The 23,788-nt window shown below is 38.0% G+C and overlaps 1 protein-coding gene across 1 annotated transcript in view; it reads right to left on the bottom strand.

The window, feature by feature from the left end:
* Positions 1-23,788, bottom strand: part of P3h2 (prolyl 3-hydroxylase 2) — a 167,280-nt gene that overhangs the window by 16,526 nt on the left and 126,966 nt on the right. Inside the window, exons 3-9 of the mRNA XM_042669066.1 lie at positions 22,893-23,082; positions 16,840-16,971; positions 14,330-14,472; positions 13,488-13,577; positions 11,575-11,615; positions 10,316-10,407; positions 678-805 (exon numbers count right to left, since the gene is read on the bottom strand). Of these exons, the coding sequence (XP_042525000.1) occupies positions 678-805; positions 10,316-10,407; positions 11,575-11,615; positions 13,488-13,577; positions 14,330-14,472; positions 16,840-16,971; positions 22,893-23,082 (816 nt within the window). The remainder of the gene's footprint in view (positions 1-677; positions 806-10,315; positions 10,408-11,574; positions 11,616-13,487; positions 13,578-14,329; positions 14,473-16,839; positions 16,972-22,892; positions 23,083-23,788) is intronic.

Here is a 23,788-nt window from a genome sequence, read left to right as displayed (position 1 = left end):
GGGGCAGACAAAGGAAAAGAAGAAAGGTGGGTCGGTACATCGTGATAATCAATGTTCACCTGTGAAACTGGAGCCAGGTAACTTGAGGGGATGGGTGGGGTGGGGATAGATGAGAGGGGGCAGATTGATGGAAAAAGTGATGCTGATCAAGATACAATGCTCAAGTAAACTGATGTGTTGGATTAAAACCCCTTCGAACAATTACTTAGAGGTAATGATAAAAAACATAAATAAAGATAAAATCAGAGCATCCCTTAAAAGAAGATAGCTATTAATCTTCAGTCTACATATTTATAGAAACAAAAAAGTAATCGATTCACATATTCAATCATTATGGATTAAAATGAAAGGATTTTCCCCAGAAACTTTATATGGTAGGCAGATCATAAAACAGGTGGTCATCCTGTCCTAGAGATAAAGCCAGGTGGTATTCTACGGTGGAATCTGAGAAAACTGAAGTAATTGCAACTGAAAAGCTATGAAAGTGCTTCCATAACCAGTGTGGATTGATTCTAAAGCTAGTGCATTTCTAGACCTTATTCCCTGGGTACAAAGGAAAGCAGGATCCCTATCCTGTAGGCTCTGGAGAGGGCAGCAGAGTGGACCCATCCTCTCCCAGAATCCTCCTCCCTGCCAGGACCCTCCCCTGCCAGGACCCTCCCCTCCTCCAGCCTCACACTGGCCACACTGTGCAGCTCCCGGCACTGTTCTTCAGACAGGACATTATCCAGAAGAACCCGCTGCGTCCCGTTCAGTTGCTCTGAGTTGTAAACAAAGGTGATGTTCTCAAACAGCAAAGGCCCACCTGGAATGACAGAGCATGCGCATGACCCGTTTTGCCTGCTACCTCTGTCCTCCAAAAAGGAAGCACAGAATACCCAATGGCTTCAGTGGAAACACAAGAGAAGCCTTCTCAGAATGGATGCCCAGGGATGGGAGGATAAATTATGGATTAGCCAGCTCTGTAAATACGACGTGCAATCAATCAGGAAAGTGGAGATGTCTTGCAGACCAGCTTACCTATGTTTGATCTTTTAGGATGGGTAAGGGTTTTTTTTTTTTTTTTTTTTCCAAGTAATTCAGAAAAATAGACTGGACAATTCTCGGGATTCTCCTCTGAGAAGCCTAGCCTTCTCCTTAGCCCTTTGCTTGTGTCTCTGTCAACATCAAATCAAGTCATTGACTACATCTCTCTGTCCCTCACACTTGATATGCCCCTGCACCCATGCCTTACTTGGAGAAATGGCATCAGCAGTCACCAGCAGGTAATACCTGTCTCCTTCCCACGTGCCTTCCCAATACCCACCTGAGCACTCTTGTGTTTAGAGTGATTACTTTTCTCTGATTTCTGTGTAACATCTTCACATTGTTGTTTTGGGGAACACCTTTAGAAAAGTAGCCGCCAGAGGCCCTTCAAAAAGAGGTTCTTTGGGGTCCCATGGGCAAGGTCCCATAACAAGGTCCCTTGCTTTTAAAGAACAGAAGGAGAAAGCCTGTGCTGATGAGGAGCACGTTAAGGGAGGCACAGGGCAAACGCCTTCTGCCAGAAACTGAACAGAAAGGAAAATGGTGCTTGTTATTCCTTTTACTGGAAACATTCCCACCTCTTAGCAACAGCTCACCATAGAAGGAGCTCGGGAGAACCACAGCCACGCTTCCCTGCCCAATCGAGCAATGGACACTGGTACAGAGTCTAAGACACTTTCCAAGAAAGAAGAGACATCAAGACAGATATCTGCTTTTATCTCGGAAAAGCAGATTAGCTGAACGGGGAGCAGCTCCCTGCACGTATTACTAGTCAAGTACAGATGAAAGTTCCCCACAGCCCATGACTCATGGAGTCTTCGAGGAGCCAATGTTTCTCAGTCTTGAGCAATGCATGGTTATCAGTTAAAACAAATGCTCCTAAAGGAGCTCTGGTGCCGACAAACTATTTTTACTGTGATTTTCATTCCGTATTTATAGTCACAAAATTTTTGTGTATTATAGAAGTAAGGCAGACATTATTGATTTCCATAGTTTCATATAACTACAATACCATCATCAAATTTTAAGATTAAATGGACGCTGCCAGGAATTGGTGGCTCACCTATAATCCTAGCTACTCAGGAGGCTGAGATCTGAGGAGTGATTGAAGCCAGGCAGGGCAATTATTTCCAATTAACCACCAAAAAGTTAGGAGTGGAGCTGAGGCTTAAGTAGTAGAGTGCTAGTCTTGAGAGAAAGAGAATTTAAAAAAAAAAAAAGCACAGGGATAGCACTCAGGCCCTGAGTTCAAGCCCTAGGACTCTCTCTCTCTTCTCTCTCTCTCTCTCTCTCTCTCTCTCTCTCTCTCTCTCTCACACACACACACACACACATACACACACACACACACACGGCAGAAACAGCTTGAGTGGAAGAGCACAGGCTTTAAATAAAGGGGCATGGCCCAGGTCCCGAGTTGAAGCCCTACTACTTACCAAGAGTAAATTAATAAATAAACAAAAGCCAGATAATAAACTAGCTACATTTTAAATGAACATTATTACAATTAACATTATTAATAAAACGATTCTTGTTATTTGGCTTGATTTAAGGCACGGGATTCCATACAAATGTTACTATTACTCAATGATCTGGACCAGGTTGCTACTGCTTGTTTGCTTGTTTGTTTCTGATAGGATTGTGTTATGTAGCTCAGTCTGGTCTTATACTGGCAACCCTCCTGCTTCAGCCTTACAAGGGCTAGGATTGTAGGTATGTACCATATGCTCAACTATTTACAAGGTTCTGTTTATTTACTATCATTTTTTGCATTATCTTGCTGTATAATGACACATTTTACCATTCCTTTTCTCTATTGAAGCTATTATATATAATTTTAGTGTATTTGATGAATGTTGGCCTTTATCAGGTCTTAATACATTACTTATAATTTTATTATAAATTTATTGCTAGTCTTCATTTATTGCTAGTCTCCCACCAACAATGTATTAAACGGTACCAAGATGACCAGAAGTGCACTCACTCTAATCAAGATGTGAAATTTCATGGCACTATAACCCAAAAGTACTCATTCACATGTCCACTTAAGGCTCCTATTAATTTTTTAAGTTGTTATCAAAATGTATAAACACAAAATGTCTTAGATTTCAAGAATATATTAACAAGGGCTAGTAAGGTGGCTCAGTGGTAGAGTGCTTGCCTACAATGCATGAGGCCCTGGGTTCAATTCCTTAGCACCACATAAGCAGAAAAAGCCAGAAGTGGTGTTGTGGCTCTCAAGTAGTAGAGTGCTAGCCTTGAGCTGAAGAGCTGAGGGACAGCGCCCAGGCCCAGAGTTCAGACCTCACGACCAAAAAAAAAAAAGAATATATTAACAAGTATTCAGTTTCAGTATCACATCCCTTAAGCCAGAAGAGAAATAAATACATTTTTCTACCTCTTAGTATTTCTCATGCTATGAAGTTTTGGGACAGTACTGGATTATAGAAAATTTAAATGGACTTGAGAACTTCTAATATATAACTAGGCCTTATGAATCTCTGAAGCAGTGAGGCAATAATATGAAGTGTTTTTTTAGCTCTCACTGAACCTAATTCTTCTCTGCCACCCTCTCTTCTTCTTCCCTTCCTTCTTCTCCTTTCTTCTTTCCTTTCTCTCTCTTTCCTTCTTTCCTTTCTCCTTCTTACCTTCTTTTCTTCCAACGGCAGATATATTCTAGATAGCCCCCAATGGTTATTGCACCCGGCTCCTGTGCCCTGTGTGAACTACTTCTCATGCATGTGGGTATGGCCTAGGACTTGCTTCTAACCAGTAGAATATAGCCAAGATGAGGAGCTATCACATCATAACATTGTGGTTTTTATCCTGCTGGCAGACTCGGCCTGTTACCTTCTCTGCTTGCATGCTTCCGTGAAGCAGTGGTTCTATCACAGCTGATACAGCACAGAATTAGGGGCAGCCTCAGGCCAATAACCAATGAGGAACTGAAGAATCATTAGCTAACACTCCTTTAGAAACTGAATTCTGCCATCTAACATCAAAGAAAATATTTCACAGACAGGCCTCAGAAGAGAATCTAACCTTGGTCACCAAAATGATCGCAGCCTCGTGAGAAAACTTGAAGAAATTGATACCGTAACCCCTGACCTCTGAGCCACAAAAACTATGAGTAATAAATGGATGTTGGTGTGAGCTGCTACATTTGTACTGACGTTTTAGAGCTATAAAACAAAACAAAGCAAAGTCAAACAGAACAGTAGCTCCTTCCATAATACCTCTAAGTATAGAACACATTCTGAAGAAAGTTGCTTTAGTCTGTGTAGCTAGTTGGGATTCATAATCATACGGATTCAGAGCCTTCTTCAATTATTTGAAAAAGTAAATTTCATATTCATTCTAAATTAGAAATATATATATGAAATGTCCTTCAACAAGAAAGTCATCTCCAGATCCACTCAGAAGCATTTGCGGATATAAGCTTCAAAAAGAAATGGAAGACAGAAGAAAGGAGGAGTTAAGAAAACTGGATTGGTTTGTACTTTGCTGAATTTACAATGTTTGCTATTTTCAAGATAATACTCTTTTGCATATGATGATTCTAAAAGCAGGTGAAGGCAGGGTGCCATATAACCTTGAATATCCAGATCCTCCAGGTTCAGGAGGAACTGGTATGAGAATAGAGCTAATTTAATTATCACAAGGTTATTATCACTAAGTATATAATTTTATATAGAAATTTCTCACCACACTCTCAATTGGTTGTTTCTTAACAACCAGTTACCCGCCCACTAGCCAAAAGGGAAAAAAATAAATAAGCTTCATTCATAAAGTGAGTCAACCAGCCTGAAGTTGACTTGTAACACACCAGCAGAAGAAAACATTAAAATGAACACAAAAATGCAGTCCAATAGGTTGTGGTTCCTGAAGCTTCCACCAGTTCTTAACCACAGCACAACGAGATTAAGTTCAACAACTTAATTCTCTCATTCATAAAGTATGTGCCTGGCTCTGATTCTACATTTGCAACAAAGAGGTGATCTAGGAAAGAACTCCTTGGTGTTTCTTAAGTGTGGCTTCGGGTAAGAAAACTAACTTTTCCATAAAGACCACAATATCACTCCAGGCATGGTAGGGGTGTACAAAATAACAAGCCCTTAGATGAGCACTGCCTTTTATGCTTTACAAAAGTCTTCCACATTTGCCATGTTAAATAAAAAGTTATCATCCTTATGTTACAGATAAGTGCCACAGGACCCAGCACCAGGGAGATGAGGTTTCTCCTGGCACACAAGAACATCAGCTAAGAAAATCCTAAAACCAAGTCTCTAGATCCCAAGTTAAGTGTTAACTTCTACCTCACCCCCAAGATCATATCAAGTGTAATCTTTAGTGATGATTGAAAGGAGGGTGGATGAGTAATGAGAATGTTTTCATAATAGTGTTACCCTGTACCGTAGGTGTCTTGGATTGGTGTCACTCTGCTATATAAGATTGAGTGATTCTCATATTAACGTTTACAAGTCGCCCATATGAATCCTCGTAAGTACTATTAGGTAACTCAAGGAGGTGTCATTCTTTGTAGCATTCTTTATTTTGTAGCATGTGGATCCTTCCTTGACTCCTTGGCATCTGCCTTCACGCAGACTAAGATAGGACAGTTTTCTCTTGTTGACAACTTTGCTTCCATTGGCTAGCGTTCTTAATTTAGGTTCTATGTCAAGTGTTTGATGATTGGACCCAAAACTTCCCAGTTGTGGAAGAAAGAAATATGTTTGGTCTTTACCTACAGTTCTTAGTTTGAATGCTTTGTAAGTAAACTCAAGATTTTTCTGAATGATACAGTGAGTATCTTTTGTTACTCATAATAAGTCCTGTTTTAATTGCACTGGAGTTAGGTTAACAAAACAACTTCCAGTGTAGCTTCTGGATGAACTCAGGGTAGAAGGAGGTCATATGAAACACCAGGTGATTAGAGAATTGAAACCAGCAGTCCTCACATGGGCCTCTGGAAGTAGAGTAGAAGGACTGGAAAATAGCATACTCTTGGGCAACAAGGTTTAATGAGATTTCAGTATGCTGGGATTATGGGCTGTCAAGAGAGGGCATGGAAGATCTGTGAACTCCCTCCCCAGTGCCTGGCCCAATATACCATTTCCTCTGGTTGTCCATTTGTCTCTATTATGATGCCCTTTGTAAAACAAAACAAACCTGACAAATGTGTTTCCCTGAATTTTATGTACAGCTTCAGCAAATTAGTAAAATCCAGAGTGCATGGGGAGAGCTGATGTTTGTAGTTGGTCTGTGAGAAGCTCAGTCAGAAGAATAGGTAATCATTGACTACTGCTGTTGGCCTCTGAAGCAGGGCAGTCTTACGGGGCTTGGCCCTCGGCTGGGAAATCTGACCCTGTCTCAAGCAGACTGTCAGAGTTGAACTGAATTGTGGGACACCAAGTGGGGTGTTCCTTGTAGAACTTGATGGTGGGCAAGAGGCAAACTCTCTACATACCTGGTCACAGAAGTATTCTGAGTTAAGCATATGAGTAGAGAAAGAAAAATAGTTATGATTTTCTTCATATCAGTAGGCTTCCAGACAATATCCTGCGATTCATTCTGCAGTTCAACCAAGGAAACTGCAGATACAAGCTTGATGCTGGTGAGTAAAAAGCCTGTGATCATAGCTACTCAGGAAATTGAGACCTAGAGGATCACTGTTTGAAGCTAACTCGGACAGAAAAGTTCAAGAGATTCTATCTCCAATTACCCACCAAAAAGCTGTGTTTATACTTCAGCTTAACAATCCTGAGGTCCTGAGTTCAAACCCCAGTACCACCAAAAAAAAACAACAAACAAAATCATAAAGGAATGAAAGATTTTGTAGAATTTGCTGACATAATCAATCATTGCATAGCACTGGTCCTTTGTTCTGCTTTTTCCATTCATCTTCCCTAGTTAGTTACCAGATATCAGATTCTCTGATAGCCAAATAAACAAATAAAAAGCCTTAAAATTTGGCAATTGTCCTGGAGTTTCCCAAACATTTACAGCAAAATGCTATCCTGGCATGCGCTTCCTGGGTGATTTCTCAGCTTAAAAAGCATCATGAACTCTGGATGACCATAAAGCTTTCTGGCAGTTATAAAACAGCCTGGGCTCCGTGGCTACACACTGAGGTGTAGGTCACATTAGATGGGCCCATTATCCTGTTTATGGCTTCAAACAGACTTGGAAGCTGGGGAAGGAAAGGGCTGGAGAAATATAAGGGCTGTAGAGTGCCAAGAAGTCTTCAAATTGAGAGGAATGTGCTGACAAGCTCTCCTGGGGAAAGAAGTACTGTACTTCCCAATGCAGGTTTCTTATATTTACAGTTGGGCCTCTGTGTCTGGGACTTTGCATCTGTGAATTGAACCAAGCATGGGCTGAAAAACAGCTGAAAAAAAATGTGCCTGGACTGAGTGCATCTAGCCTTTTTCTGTCATGCTCCCTTAACCCATGCAGATTAATAACTATTTCTTTATATACCCTGGCATTGGAGTAGGTAGTATAAGTAATTCACAGATGATTTAATAGGAAGCTATGAGTCAGTTATATGTTAATTCTATGCTATTTCATGGAAGGGACTGATGCATCCTAAGATTTCAATATACTTTGTCAGGGTCTCCATTGATCCCCAGGGATGACTATTTAATTAATATAGCTTATACATATTTATTTGTCTAGTAGAAGCCAATAAAAGGATAAAATATGGGATTTAGATTCCAAAGACTGGGTTCAAATACCCAGTGAATACGGTTATGGGTGCTGAGATTTTAGAAAAGTCAGCACATCCCTGCACATCAGACACTACTAGTATTAAAATAGATTATGTGCAGCTTGTTTGAAAATTACAAACCCAATAGGAACAGTAATAATGATCAAGAATTAGTATTTCTCTTAGTGCTTACTCTTGCTAATATTGTATTAGTATCACAATGTTTGGCTTCATTTAAAGACTATTTTGGAGATACTTTATTTGTAATTTATTACTATATTTCTGATGCAAATATATAGATAATGTTCTACTCTCCCCATCTTGATGCTTTTGCCCTATTCCTTTCATTTTAACATAATCAACAAATTTAATTATTTTCTCAATAGTTTCTCTTGTTTTTTAAAATTGTTACTATAAAGGTCTTATACAGAGGGGTTACTGTTTCATTAGTCAGGAAATGAGTACATTTTTTTTTGGACAGTGTTACCTCTTCACTCATGCTCTCTCCCAGATTTTCCTTCCCTTCCCCATGCACAATTTGGATAGTTCCAAATTAGTGTCTAGTGAGTACCACTGCTACATTTCTTTACCCTTTGTCCCTCCATTTCTGGGCCTGCCTTATCTCCCCTAAAGACAGTTAAACAGAAACAAGACAAAAAGCCCCAAAGACTGTTAAACAGAAAGAAGACAAAAACTGGAAAAAAATCTTGTTTTTCCTTTTTCTTGAATTTATTTTGATAACATTATTTTATATGATCAGAGGCACAGATGCATTGCTTCTTGGTGTTTCTCCCCTAAGAATATTCTCTTTTGGTCTCACTGTGTGTAAATGCTTACAGACCTGTAGAATTTATCATATCCTGGTGTATTTTAGATCTTGCTTCTGCCTATGAAAGAAAACATACACAATTGGTCTCTCTGGGTTTGGCTAACCTCACTTAACGTGATTTATTCTAGGTCCATCCATTTCCCTGCAAATGGACACAATATAATTCTTTCTAATGGTTGTGTAACATTACATTGTATATAGGTACCACATGTTTTGGATTCACTCATCTAATGTAGATCATCTGGGCTGTTTCCATAACTTGGTTATTATGAACAGTGTAGCTATCAACATGTATGTGCAAGTGTCTTTATGGAATCCTAGCTTGTGATGTTCTGGGTAGATGTCCAGGAGTGGTATGGCTAGGTCACAGAGAAGTTCTATGATCAGTTTTTATTGTTTTGAGGTGCCCCATTCTTTTTTTTCTTTTTTTCTCCCCATTCTTTTTTATCCACTAGAGTGACTGCTTTCATGTCCGTGTCACTTAAATCCAAAGTCTACCTTTCAGGTAGAGATGTAGCTCAGTGGTAGAGCACTCGCCTAGCATGGAAAGGTCCTGTGTTTGATCTCCATCAGGCTAAAAATACTAAAAAAGTAAAAATAAAGCCCTGCTCAGATATATATTCTTTGGAGAATGAATCTAATATTCCATGCGAACTACTTCCCTGAACATGCAGTCTTTCCCATATCATCTAGCACTGATTGACAATGTGACAGAAGTTAGTCTTATGACCTCATTCAATCTCCAGTTTTCAACTCAGGATGTGTGGGGACCCCAGAGCCCATGGGAGTTAAACTGGGTGCAGGAAGCATGAGCGGATGGAATGTGTAAAGAAAGCCTGATGTCAGGAAACAATACAATTAAAAAAAAACACCTTATCTTGTGGTTGAGTAAAGGCATAGGGTTCTGAATATTTTGACATTACATGGTAACACTGTCCACAACAAAATGAGTGTCTGCTCTTTAGTGTCTCAATCTTTACTGCTTCCTGAAATCCTATTAGTTTCCCCTTGGAATGCGCCCTCTGATCCGTAACCAAACTGGCCCAAGCTGGGCACTGGTAGCTCACCCTTGTAAACTCAGGAGGCTGAGATCTGAGGACTGTGGTTTGTAGCCAGCCTGAAAAGGAAAGTCTAATTAACCAACAACAACAACAAAAAGCCAGAGATGGAGCTATGGCTCAAGTGTCAGAGCACTAAGCTTGAATGAAACAAACCAAACCAAACAAAAACAAGACCACAGAGATAGCTGTAGGGCCCTGAGTTCAAGCCCCAGGACTGACACAAATGAAAACAAACAAACAAAAGTACCTCAAGCTACCATGTATTCTCTGACCCATTATAAACAGAAGATGGAGGATATTCAGCTCTTTCCTTGGATCCGCCATTAAACTCTGCCTCACTCTATATAGCACATCAATCTGTATCCTGTTGTTATCCATACTGTGTATAAGTAATTCTTTTTCCACCCTCACAGTATCCACAAGGCTGGGGATGACCGAGCAATCCACAGAATTCTTGTGGAAAACAGAAGAAGGATTGAATGTGAATACAGTTTGGTGATGACGTAGCAACAGGATATTTTTGTTTTAAAAGCTTGCTTTCGCTTTGATCAACTGCAGTGGTATGGTAGTATTCTTAATTTTTTTTTTTTTTTTAGAGAAAATGGGTTCTGCACTAATCTAACAGAGAACCCAGGAAACCCATGTCACCCCTTCCCATTCTTGTGGGAGTAAGCTTATACAGGTACTTACCTTCTCTCAGGTCTCGAACTATATTTGGTGACTTTTTCCTCATTGACAAACCATGCACTTCTGCCTCCTCTATGTTCACTCCTGAAGGAATCCTGTCCATTCAAAAGAGTTGACATGGTCAAAGGCCAAGAATACTACAACTGATCAGTCTAGGATTCTATGTTGTATATTTCTGTTGTACACAGTGACCTGCCTTTGTAAATCAAACTGAGTATCCTTTCCTCCATGTAGTGCTGTTTCCTCAATGAATATGCTCCATTTCACTTGTCTACATCAGCTTTGCAATGCTTATTACAGTTCATTATATCTATGGCTTAACTCCCTTCATATTAAAATATCTTCCTAATGGGGCAGGGAAAAGTGATCATGTACATCTTTGTAATTGTACCTTGAATATGGGATGTTCATTAACTAATAACTGAATTGAAATAAACTGTGTCCACATGTAGAAGATAAGTCACACAGATTGTGTCTTATTTTTCAAGCATGCACGTGAGAGTTGGATGTCTTTCAATGTATGTGTATGTACACATACACACACATTGGATAAGAACAAATTACACATGTATGTTCTTAGATCTTGTAATAATCTCATGTCACACAAGGGTTGAATCTTTAAAAGCAACTGGAGGAGTTCATGATTCTAAGTCATTTATGTATCTGTCACTCCTTGTGGTGAAACTCTAAGCAAGTCCCTTTCTTTGACAGATCCTGTTTTCCAGGTTGAAAATGGATAAAATGGACCATTTGATTTCAAATATGCTGTAAGTAGGTGTCATTAAAATGATGTAAATTGACTTGATCATGTTAAAAATGAGTTCTTTTCATTTTTTATTCAGCTAGTGATTCCTAACATTTTAGCTTGCAGAAAATCTTCCTGAACTCACTGAATTTCAAATCAATATAATAAAAGAATTCGTCACCAGAAAGAAACAAAATCTAAACATTGTTTTCTATTAATGTATCAAAAATAGCATCAAGTTCTTCTGGTTCAGAGGTCTCAGAATGATGACGTTCATAGAAAAGATGATCAGACTCCTTCATTTGAGAAAAAAGTGAGACCCAGGAAGAAAGATCATGAAAATAATATAAAAATAATTGGACGAATTGGGACTAGGAATGAGAAATTTTAATTTGGAGCTCAAATTTCTTAATTATGTTTATCCCCCAACTGAAGAAATCCAAGATCTGTATACCATCATCCAACTCACAATCATTTCTTCCTATTAAAATGAAAAAATATGTGATAGGGCACTCACCGATTTTCATCCTGTCGTCCTCCATAGCTGATCCAATAATTCTGTTTTTAGTTAAGAAAAATGCAACTTTATCATTAAAATATCACTTATAAAAATAAAAATGCATTTAAAAGAATCAAGAGACCTAAAATACTTGGAAATATGCATCTTATGTAAAAAAATATATTTTATTTACAAAATGATGAAAAGAAAGACTTTTAAAAGAATAATGCAATTCTGAGAAGTACAAAATGAATTTAAAAGTAGCTTGCAATTAGCCTTCAGTTCCCAAAGCCTACTGGGAATCTGGTGGTAAAAAAAAAAATATTCAAATGTAATTCAATACAACTGATTGAAAAAAAAATGGAATGGAGGGGAAAATATATTAGAGGTGTGAACACTGTGGGTATAAGGGGAGGAGGGGGAGAAGGTGTGTTTGGAGAAAAGATAAAGAAGGTTAAATGACATTGAATTAAACGATTTGCAGCTATTTAAATTGAACAATAAAACCTGTCAGAGATGCCATTTCTTAGAGGGAATGGTACAGGGGGTGTGACAATGAAATCCACCATCCTGTATAACTGAGATAAGCCAATAAAAAACCAAGATAAATAGATTGGAGGTGTTACATTAAGAATATTATCTTATAATAATCTAATTGTCTAAAATGTGCCAGTATAAACATGTCATAAAGACAGTAGAAAAACTGTGGTGAAGATCGACTATACCATAAAAAGTGATTTCATAAATATATATTCAATATTCAATATATCATGGATAGTATATGAGGAAGAGATTCAGTAAGTGATGGTTAAATGGACAACACATATGTCAAGGTCGTTTAAAGGGGAAATAGTTAATGCTATAGGTAAAGGAATATTCTATTGGTCATAAAATTGTTCAAGTTAAAATGACAAAGATTTCTATGTAATGTATGAATAGTACATGTGATTTCTTGCTGTTGACAAGTTAGTGGAAAACTGGTACTATTATTTATTCCTAGGAATGGCAAAGATATCAAAACAATTCTCTCAGAAAAGCAATTTACTCCAAGAACTTTAAACCTCACATCCTTTGATAGCACAGTAATCCCAGTCCTGGGTAGTTATATTAACTCTATAGTTCAATAGAGAGGAAAATGTTTAATGCCTTGCATATGGTTGAAAAGAGAAATAATTCAGACTTCCAGCAATAGGTGAAGAGTTAATTATTGCACATGGGATCTACATATGTAGCTAAAATAATTTAAATATTTGTATGTACATATACGTTGCAGTGGTTCTTAAATAAAAATGAGAACAAAAATCTATCTATACCATTGCACCAGCTCTGCAGATGCAATGTCTTAATATGAACAATATCTGGGAGAAAACTTGAGAAGAGGAGAGACAGCACATGATGAGTTGTAGTTAGTTTTGGCATTCGTATATCCATATAAAGTGTAAAAATTCATTAAGTGTTGGCTCTTGTCTGTAATCCTAGCTACTCAGGAGGTCGGGACTTAAGGATCTTAGTTTGAAGCCAGCTCAGGCAGAAAAGTCCTTAATACCTTATATTTCTAATTAATTAGCAAAAAAGCTAGAAATGGAGCTATAGCTCACATGTTAAGGCACCAGATTTGAGTGAAAAGGCTAAGGTCAGGTCCTGAGTTCAAGCCTTAGTACTGACACACACACATGAAGAAAAGATGTAAAGGGAAAATATGAAAGACTGTATACCAAATAGGGTTGCAAATGTAAGACTTCTACCAAATATATATATATTTTTTGGGTCTCATTGGTCTGGAGATAAAAGACACCTCCCACATTGATTTTTAAGTTAAGGAGGGTTAAATGGGGATGCCAAATTTTAAAAAAAAATAAATGAGAATTTCTCTGAGAAGTTGTTTTACTAAATAAAACAAAAATGACTTCCCTTTCCCACTTTGCACTTACTGGTTCTGTATATAAAAATCCCAGACCTTCTGCAGCTGACTTTATCAGTTCAGATTCCAATTTATGACGTTTCACAAACATCACCAAATCCTTGAGAGAAAAAGAAAGAAAATTTATAGCTTACAGCTAAGACATTTGTATCTTGCAGCTATGAAACATGTGTTCAAATGAAAATATTTTTCACTAGATATTGACTAATGAACTGAAAAATGTCCCTGTGTTAACACCTTTCCACAAGATAGCAGAGAATGAATACAATTTGAAAGAATTAAGTTCTGGAATCTTTATTAATTGTTCAATACATTTTTAGTATATTTTTTGTTGTAAAGATACTGTACAGAGGGGTTACAGTTATGTAAGTAAGGTAATGAGTACATTTCCTATTGAGCATTATTACCTCCTCCTTTGTTTTTCTTTTACCATCCCTTCCCTCCACACCTTACAACTGGTCAACCTGTATCCTTATTTCAGCTTTTTGTTTTCTGAGCACTCAGGAGGCTGAGATCTGTGGACTGTGGTTCCACCACCACCTCCAACAAAATGCTGGAAGCAATGTGGCTCAAGTGGTAAAAGTGAAAGACTTCAGTGACAGCGCCAAGGCCCTGACTTCAAAGCCCTGCTGGGGCTTGAACTCAGAACCTGGGTGCTGTCCCTGAGCCTTTTATACTCAAGGCCACCTCTTAAGCCATAGCACCACTAAAGGCTTTCTGGGTAGTTTATTAAGATAAGAGTCTCACAGGTATGTACACATGTAACATATATGCATATGTATTTGTTTTTTAAATCAGTTCTTCCTAGTGTGCAGAGCAGAATGGACCTGCCTCTGAGAACATTCATCTCACCTCTCTGGCCTCGATGGATGCCGGGTCGATGTTCTCATCCAGCAGACTCTCATAGTAGTCCACATTATCGAGCACATCCTCATCGTCCGGGTGGAACAGAAGATAGGCCTTGGCACACTCCAAGGCCTTCACGTATTCACCAACTGGAAGGCCAAGGAGTTGCACCAATAGTTTCAGATTAGGTCTACCCAGAGATGCCACCTTATCTATTAATGTGAGTAGTAATCATGAAAACAAAACAGTGGGAACATAAGCTGAGGGTGACCAAAGTGAGCAGAAACACTTCCTAAAAGAAGACGGAAACTGATTTCAGGTGTTCACAAAGGAGGACATTTTGTCAGTGTTGGTGTGGGATTTTTGGTGTAAATCATCAGCCATTCTGCCTGAAAATGCTTGTTGGTGGATTTTTTTTTAATCAATTCAGAGAACTGTATGAGTTAATTCTGCTTATTTCTCCCCTACTAACTTTGGATTAAGAAAATATCCTGACCATGACCTTCTAATACTATTTTACACCAATAAAAAAAGTGATTTAAAAATCCTGTTTTCTCTTGCTGTAAAGTTTGTTGTGAAGTAGTACTTTCATGGCAAGTTTTTTTCAGAGTTCCCCAAATAGAGTTCCAATCCCTCACCATTCAACCATAATAGCCAACTACCAAAAGAAGCAATCCAGTTTCAACTAGGCTATCTCTATATTTTCAGTTTTGCTACAGAATTATTTAGCTACTACAAAATGAATATTTATGTATACCTAGCTGTTATGAACAGAATTATAAAAAGTTGTATTTTTCAAATAGGTCATGACACAGATTTTTTTCTTTTTTTTTTTTGGTTGGGTGTGGGGCCTGAACTGTGGGCCTGGGCACTGTCCCTGAGCTCTTTGGCTCAAGGCTGGTGCTCTACCACTTGAGCCACAGCACCACTTCCTGATCTTTCTGCTTATGTGGTGTTGAGGAATCGAACCCAGGGCCTCATGCATGCAAGGCAAGCACTTTACCACTGAGCCACCTTCCCAGCACCCAGAATTTCTTTAAAAAAATTTTTTTCCAATTTTGTGTGTGTGTGTGTGTGTGTGTGTGAGAGAGAGAGAGAGAGAGAGAGAGAGAGAGAGAGAGAGAGAGAGAGGGAGAGAGAGAGAGAGATGACTCTGACTTTTCATAAGTATACTAACAACCCACTCTCAACTTCTTTGCATTCACTGCTCATGACAAGCACATGATATATAATTGCCTTCATTGTCAGGAGAATGAATAATGTTTTACCTTTGGAAAAGGAAAGGACTTGCCAAAGTAGCTTTCATATGTTGGCTAATACTTCTTTCTTATTCTTACTTAAAAAGGGAAGTGGTTTATTTCCTATTGACCTCTGCATAGGACACAGATGCTGGCTGGTGTCAGTGAGAAACAATGAGAAAAGCATAGACCCAGGAATTAAGTGACTTTCAGCAAATCACTTGTGTACACAATAAAGACATAGGACAATGTGACAAAATTAATCTCAACAACCAGAATTCTATTAATTGCTTTCAAGCAGGAGATATGATCCTCATTATCTATTTCTCAATAAGATAAATCTATAGTGAGACATGAATTTTTACCCCATGGTTTGAAGATTCTTTAAACATTTCATAATATATTCTGAAGTTTAGCCACAGAAAATGTAAACCATATGGACAAAAATTTGGCAACATCTCTCAGTAAATCACCAAACCCAGCAATTTCACTCCCGGATATTTATACTATGGATATTTGTGTGCAGATATGCAATGACATACATATAAAATGTTATTCATTTTGAATGTTCATTGCAGAAGCCAAGATAATCAGCAATTAAACTGCTCATTGACAAGAGTACACATATAAATTAGAACAATAAGACAAATGTGAAGAAAAGTGGATGATAATGATCTCTTAATACTAAGTTGAACTGCATAAAATTGTTAAGGTTCATTTTTACCCAAGAAAACAGTAATTTCATAGGTCTAACCTACTTTAAAAAAACTGTCATGTATCAAGTGAAGAAACAGCACAGAGAGGAGAGGGTAGTATAAACTGTGTTGATTTTTATGTAAAAGAAGAGGAAATATATTTCTATGTGTAACTGTTATGTATATATACTGTAATATTTTGTGTGTGTAAATAAGAAACCACTTGGCGGAAACAGGAATGAAGGCTTATACATTGGGACTTTCACCAAAGTGAATTATTCCCATCAAACAAAGTTCAAAAGTTAATTTTACAAGCCATATGGTGTGTCTCTAGTATCATTTGCAGAATATTTATTGTGGTAATAAATTCTGTAGTTTGCCCATTTGTGGTGTTGCCTTCTGCTTTTCTCGTCTAGAGCTACCGTGGGTTGAAATGAAAAAAAAATGAGAAAATGAATTGCATACAACTATATTACCTTGGTGGTAAAGGAAAGAAAAGGCAGGCGACTGAATGACAAACGTGGGCTGTAAACAATGATAAAAAGCAGCCCTCACAGGTCATTGTGGATGACACACTGTTTACCTCTGTAGTAGGCGAACTGTAGGTAATCATAATGCAGGGGAAGAAAGTTCTCAATTGGTGAGAGGCGGCCAGGGCGAGTGGCAAGTTCCCTCACACATTCATGCTGACACACCAGCACCTGCATGTAGTGATCTGGAAGATAAGGGCAGGGGTGAGCCCCCAGGCTGTTCAGGAATACAACTGCCACTGTACCACACTCAAAAACAAACAAACAACAACAAAAACAAAAAAACCCACCTCATTATCATCAATCTCTCCCTGAAAACCTCACACTGACTTGGCACTGTGCCCCGACCTGTGATTACTGGAGTAGCACTAAATCCCACAGGCTTTTGCTCTTGGTCTTTTCTCTTTGTCCCTGTCCCTCTCCTGATTCCCCTTTTTCTACCCTTTCTGACATACCACCACACCTGCACCTAGCTGAACATGGACTTCCTTATCTCATCACTTGTTGGTTACAGTAGAGGGACTGAGCAAGCCTGACTTGAGAATTGTAGGGTTCAGATGAGAACGTGAAGAAACTGTTCAGAGAATGGAATCCCTGTTTACATGGAAGGGTCAGGCAGAGGTGCAAAACTGAAACCTCAAATGCTCCTTTTCCTGGTCAAGAATTTCTGGCTAGTTTTTTCCTAAATGGGAATCTTTCTTTTTAAATAATTGTTTCTTGACAACCTACTCTGTCCAGTTTACATCAGTCCAATACCCGATCACTGCATACTCTAGTACTGGAGACAATTTATTCTTGAACAGGTCTGATAAAGTAAGGAAAGGATGGATGAAAGTTAAAGAATTTGAATAAGAATATATGTCTCTTTTTTCTCCTGGCTCTTCTTTTTCATGGCTCTCGTTCTTCTCACTTGCAGACAGGGAGAAGGCTGTGAAGTGGAAGGATTTTCATGTCCTTTTAGCTCTGTCTAGACTCCATCTCATCAAAGCATGTGCTAAGGAAACACAAGTGGCTAATGTCTCAGGGAAGAAAACAGCTCCTCCCTTTTGCTCAATATTGATTTTTACAATGAACATGGAGGGAGTCTCTTTTAGGGAGAGAATGGTTCATTCATGCTAGGGCCAAGTAGATTCCCTTGAGAAGGCTGAAAAAAAATTGCTGACTCCATGGCTGTACAATTTAATTTACCACCACTGCCTTCTTTCAAGAGGTTCTCTGTGCAGTCAGAGCTCTGCTTGGATCTGCATGATGTTGCAGAGCAATTTTAGGACCCAACAGGAAGAAAAGGTGTATTTTCTGGTGTGTGTATGTGTGTGGGGGGAGAGAGGGGGGAACAGAGGTAATGATCCAGATTCATAAGGCCAAGTTAATCAATCTTACTTAGCCACAGCTAACAGAATCCAAAACCTGGCACTTTGTAAGTCCATGTGGGAGATGCAAGGGGAAGCATGATCTCTATTATTTGATTAACATTTTGCAATTAAACCCTCATTACATTTCATAAGGAATCAACAAACAATCTCAAATTGTTTTGTGCTACCTAACTATTTATATTCCTCTTGATCTTCTAAGACACATTCCACTTGATCCCAAATGCCAAGCCAAAGGGAAAGGTGGACTATATACCTATCAATTTGTCTAAATCTGAGGGGGAAAAAATTCAAAGCAGACTATAAATAGCAACAGATTAAGAGGAACAAAATAATGTCTTTCAGAGCTACATATAAAGAGCCACATTCAGCAGCATTTTGTAGTTTTCAGCAACATTTAAAGTCACTTTTAACTCTAATTTTTAAGTATTATATCTTTCTCATGCATTCTGTATCTTAAATGCTGTTCTCCTAATTTAGAACATTTTGAACCTGTAAGAATTTGCATAGTGAGATATGGGACACTTTTTGTTAGTTGTATTCCTTGCTTGCTTTTCAGCTCAAATGTCTTTGGGCAATCAATACACTTTTCTTTTGTTAGTCGTGGGGCTTGAACTGTGGGCCTGGGCGTTGTCCCTCAGCAGTTCAGCTCAAGGCGAGTGCTCTACCACTGAGCCATAGCGTCACTTACAGTTTTCTGGTGGTTTACTGGAGATAGAGTCTCATGGACTTTTCTGCCTGGGCTGGCTTTGAACTATGATCTTCAGATCTCAACCTCCTGAGTAGCCCGGATTGTAGGTATGAGCCACTGACACCCGACTTAATACACTTTTAATCAGTTTGAGATCCAAGACACTTCTGTGGGAAGATATATTTTTTTTTAATTTCCTTCCTATTACAAGTTGGAGACATTTCAGATTTCCAAGAAGCTTTACATATTTCTTTAATTGGTAATATTCGGTTTGGACTTAGCAATTATGACTTTTTTAAAAAGCAATTTTCTCTTTCATTGAAAGCTGTGATGATGACAATGGAGATGGTAGTGGTGTGTTAAAAAATTAAAGAATCTAGCCAAGTGCCAGTGGCTCACTCCTGTAATCCTAGCTACTGAGGAAAGGATTGTAGTTTCCCCAGCCCAGTCAGGAAAGTCCACAAGATTCTTATGTCCAATAAAACTACTACTAAAACAAAAAGGCCAGAAGTGGAAATGGGCTAAGTGGTAGAGTGCTAGCCTTGAGTTCAACCCCAGAATCAACACACACACACACACACACGTGTGTGCACATGTGTACTCTCATATACACACAAAGAAATAGAGAGAGAGAGAGAGGCAAGAAAGAAAAAAGAAAGAGGAAGGAAGGAAGGAAGAAAGGAAGAAAACCTACTTTGGAGGTATAGCACAAGTGGTAGAGCACATGTCTAACAAATCCAAGACCCTGAGTTCAAACCCTAATACCTCCAAGAAAATAATGATGATGTTACTGATAACAATAAACCTAGAATATTCCCAAGTTTTCTAGCAACGCAATGTGCTACCGTGACCTTGACCATCATTTGTGGAAAACATCCAGTTAGTTTCCTACAATGGATCTGGATCAGTTGCCAGAATTGTTCCATAGACATTCATGGAGGCAGTATGTAGGGGTAATGTGACACTGAAGGAAGAGCCTATGTTCCCCCAAAATGACAACATAGTAAACTATGAAAGAAGAGGCCAGACCATTTCCAAATGATTAAATACAGAGAATCTTTTGGTCACTGAGTTTAGGCACTGAGGACCGAGCACTGAGAGACAGTATTGTAGCCATGTGATACACAAAAAGATGTTTAGGTTTGCAAGGAGAAGAGTATGGCATCTCCAAGGAATTAAATTAAGGGAAGAAGATATGCATCAAAGAGAAAGAAAGGGGGAGAGAATGAGATCTTACATGTGAACATCAGCAATGATTTTGGGTTTTTCCTAAGAGGAATCTAACCTAGGAGGGAAAGTAGTTATGTAGCTCTGTGAGTATAGAGTTTTAGCTCTGTCTGTTAAGAATCAAACATAGATTCTATACTATGAGCAGCAATGGGGTGGTCACAGTAGTTCAGCTATAAGATGATGCAAGTTTGTAGGAAAAAAGATGAGAGCCTGGAATTCTAAATTGGGGTTAGGAGGTAGTAGTGTTTAGTTTGTTAACAACAAATCAGATGGGACTAGAAACTTACGAAGAATGAAAGATAATTTCCTTGGATTGGATTAGAGATTACTGTATAAATTTGTTTTAGGGAACTAGAAAATGGAAGAAATTGGGAAAGTAAGTTGACTCCAGTAACATGTCTTGGCTGAGAAAGTTGATGTAAGGAACATTGGTGTTAGTAGTTGCGAGCTGTTGAGAAGTATCCTGATTTTCTTGACATGTGTTGACTTTAATTTTTTTAAAGTTTCGTTTAGCCCTTTTGGACAAGTGTGTGTTATTTACTTTATGGTTCTCATCTGATCCTTGCACTGTTTTATTATTTTATTGTTGGATGGGTTGACATAACATCATTACTAAAATCTGGCATCTCTGAGATGTTTGATGTCATTATAAGCAGGAAGCTTAAAGCAGAAGTAGATGTGAACTTGGGACTTCAAACTAGATGAATAATAACTATTACAGTGTATGGAAGTAGAAATATAAAGAAAGTGCTAATAACGTGTGTTTCATAGTGTTTGTAACTTACTCCATGCCATTGCTGTCTAGTCCTTGTCCTTAGAGGTATCTCTTGGTTCACATTTTTTATTAAAAACATTTATATTAAGGTTTGTCAAAAATGTTGGAAACAGGGAAAAATTAATTGACTCCAATAATTTGCATTTCAATTGAATATTATTTTTAGTATATGTATATCCAGGAACAACATATTGATAGAATAAATTCCCTCTGTTATCTTTCCAGTTTCTATAGATCTGTAAGGACACAGAGATACACATCTGTGGGAAAACCCTGATAGACAAGATCCTTCCTAATAAGCTGAACCCTGTGACACCATCAAAAACGTGAAAGCCAAACCCTAAGTTAAGGAGGGCATCCTCAGATGACCAGCATCCTTTGGTATTTGTAGGCAAAGAGTCAGGAGATAGATTCACTCATTATGACTACAGCAACCAGTGCAGCACATCCTGCATTTTGGTTTGACCTATTGAGTGTCATCATCAAGCTCGCCCAGAAACACAACGGTTGCTCTCAAGTTCCATGCTGTCAACTGAGCAAATATTGTGCCCATACCAACAGACTCTCTGCCAGGAAGGTCAAACAAGATCCTTCCATGGGCTCCTCCTTCACACACAGGGAAACTCCTACCCCAGCCTTGTAGCCCAGCAGATTCAATAAAGCTTCCTTTTCATTCACTGGAGCAGACATAGAAAAAGCCAATAAGAAAGGTAGATACCAAAGTATCTATCTACAAAGTTGCTTAGAGTGTTAAAAGAAATACAAATATGTAAAATGCTTTGTTTCTTCTAATTGTTCCATACAGGCAATTATTACTACTAATAACTAAAATACATTTTAGTTAATGATTATATTTAGTTAATGATTATTAGCAAGCTCCTTTTACATGGAAGTTATTAAGTATGCAAAACATTTTCAATATTTTTCATGTGTCTTTTGTAAATCAGTTTAGTTTATCATATAAGTTAATTTATATGTGTCTCATATAAAGTCTTTCTCTTCAGTTCTTTGCTATGTCTAGAAGACACTTTCTTCTCCTAATATTATACAAATACCTTCCTAATTTTCTTTTTTACTCTTCACACCTCCATTGTTAGTGCAAGCAGATTTTTTTTTGTATATGGAATACAGCAGAGAACTCACTTCCTTCCATAAATGACAAAAAACCTAACCCCTCTAATACTATATAATGTATATTACCTACTGTTTTAAAATACTATTTGTATACTTAGTAAACCACTCTTCTACACAATTGTAGAAGACTAGCCCAATGTGTTCGCTACTATATTGCTCACAATAATGAAAAATTGCAATAAAGTGAATAATTATCCATAAAAGACTGATCAAGCTGGATGCTGGTGGCTCAGACCTGTAATCCTAGCTACTCCTAGCTGAGACATTAGGATCAAGGTTCCAAGCAAGCCCACACAGGAAAGTCTATAAGACTGTTATCTCCAATAAATTATTCAGAAAAAGCCAGAAGTCACACTGTGGGTCAGATGGTAGAGAGCTAGTCTTGAGCACAAAGAAACTGGGACAGTGCCCAGGACTGACAAAACAACAACAACAAAAAAGACTAGATTATCAGAATAAACTATGATGTACTCACAAAATAGTATTACATAAAACATGGTAAATTTCCATCTACTTACACGAGAAGTCCATATTTTGTGATGCATTAAATACAATAAAACAAAAAATGTTGTAATATAGTAAATGTTGTAATATAGTAAAATATAGTAAATATAGTAAAATATAGTAAAAATGTTGTAATATAGTAAAATGTTGCTTATAATAATTTCCTTGTCTTATAAAAATAAAACTATTATAAATAGACATATCAATGCCTATGAATGAATTTGACAATTTTTGAATATGGTCATCAATATTACCCAAATTTATCAAGAAATAGAATGGGATAAGCATACCAAAGTCTTTCACATGTTTATATGCATTCCTCTAATGGAAGAATATTTTTTGCGACACAGGTGCACAGACTTGTTAATAGGAACATACACAGTGAGGAAAAATAAGCTTTACCTGCAATGGCTTCATACAGACCAGCTTTATACCGTAAGTAGTCATACTCCTCAAATCTCTGAGGTCCCTCACAGAGAGTTCGACATTCCACATCTTCACTGAAATATTCTCTTAATGCCTGTTCAAAGTACTTGATAGCCACTTCAAAGTCATCAGCCTCATAATGTTTCACTCCTGCACTGTAGCTCTCCTTCAAAGAAACAGAAAAGAAAGTATTTGTAAAGAGCAGCCGTAGGCAGCTTTGGGATCACTTAGGAAGCTGGGATGTGTAAATCCTCTGCTACAGAATGATGAAGTTTTGCATGGGGCCACAAATTGGAATTCCCCAGAGCTTACCTAACTGCACGTGAGAGGGGCCGTACTGAACCCATGAACTGCAATGTCACCTATGATTCATTTTCCTCCCACAGACACAGAAACTGTATATTCTAATCTTCTTGCTACTAGGTAGGCCCATAGACAAGTAAGTGCAAAAGAGCAGATCTGTATGGAAATGACACCTACTTCCAGGAATTACCAAATTCCAACTAAAATCATTTTCTATCTCTTTCTTTTCCTGTTTCTTGGTTGTTTGGGGGAAGTGTTGGGGTTATAGATATCATTATAATCTAGGCTTTTGTGTATACTGATTTTCCAAGTTAATTCCATTTCTTTTTTTAAAAATGTTTATTTTATTGTAAGGAGGCTGTACAGGGGGCTGCAGTTACATGGGTAAGGTAATACTCATTATTTCTTCTCCATTTTTAAAACTTTGATTTCAGTGTTTTAAAAACTTTAATTTAAAAGCAATCGCCATTCTTTCATATTTTTTAACCCTGATAATTACAATAGTTCATTTGAAATCTCTGAAGGTTTAATCATTACCGAAAATTGAGAATTGATTTGAAATACCCACT

The sequence above is a fragment of the Dipodomys spectabilis genome, unplaced genomic scaffold (assembly GCF_019054845.1).
Source record: "Dipodomys spectabilis isolate Male_0828 unplaced genomic scaffold, ASM1905484v1 ptg000017l, whole genome shotgun sequence".
In the NCBI taxonomy this organism is placed as follows: Eukaryota; Metazoa; Chordata; class Mammalia; order Rodentia; family Heteromyidae; genus Dipodomys; species Dipodomys spectabilis.
Note: the sequence above shows the minus strand (reverse complement) of the source record. Positions and strands in the feature narration are given on the sequence as shown.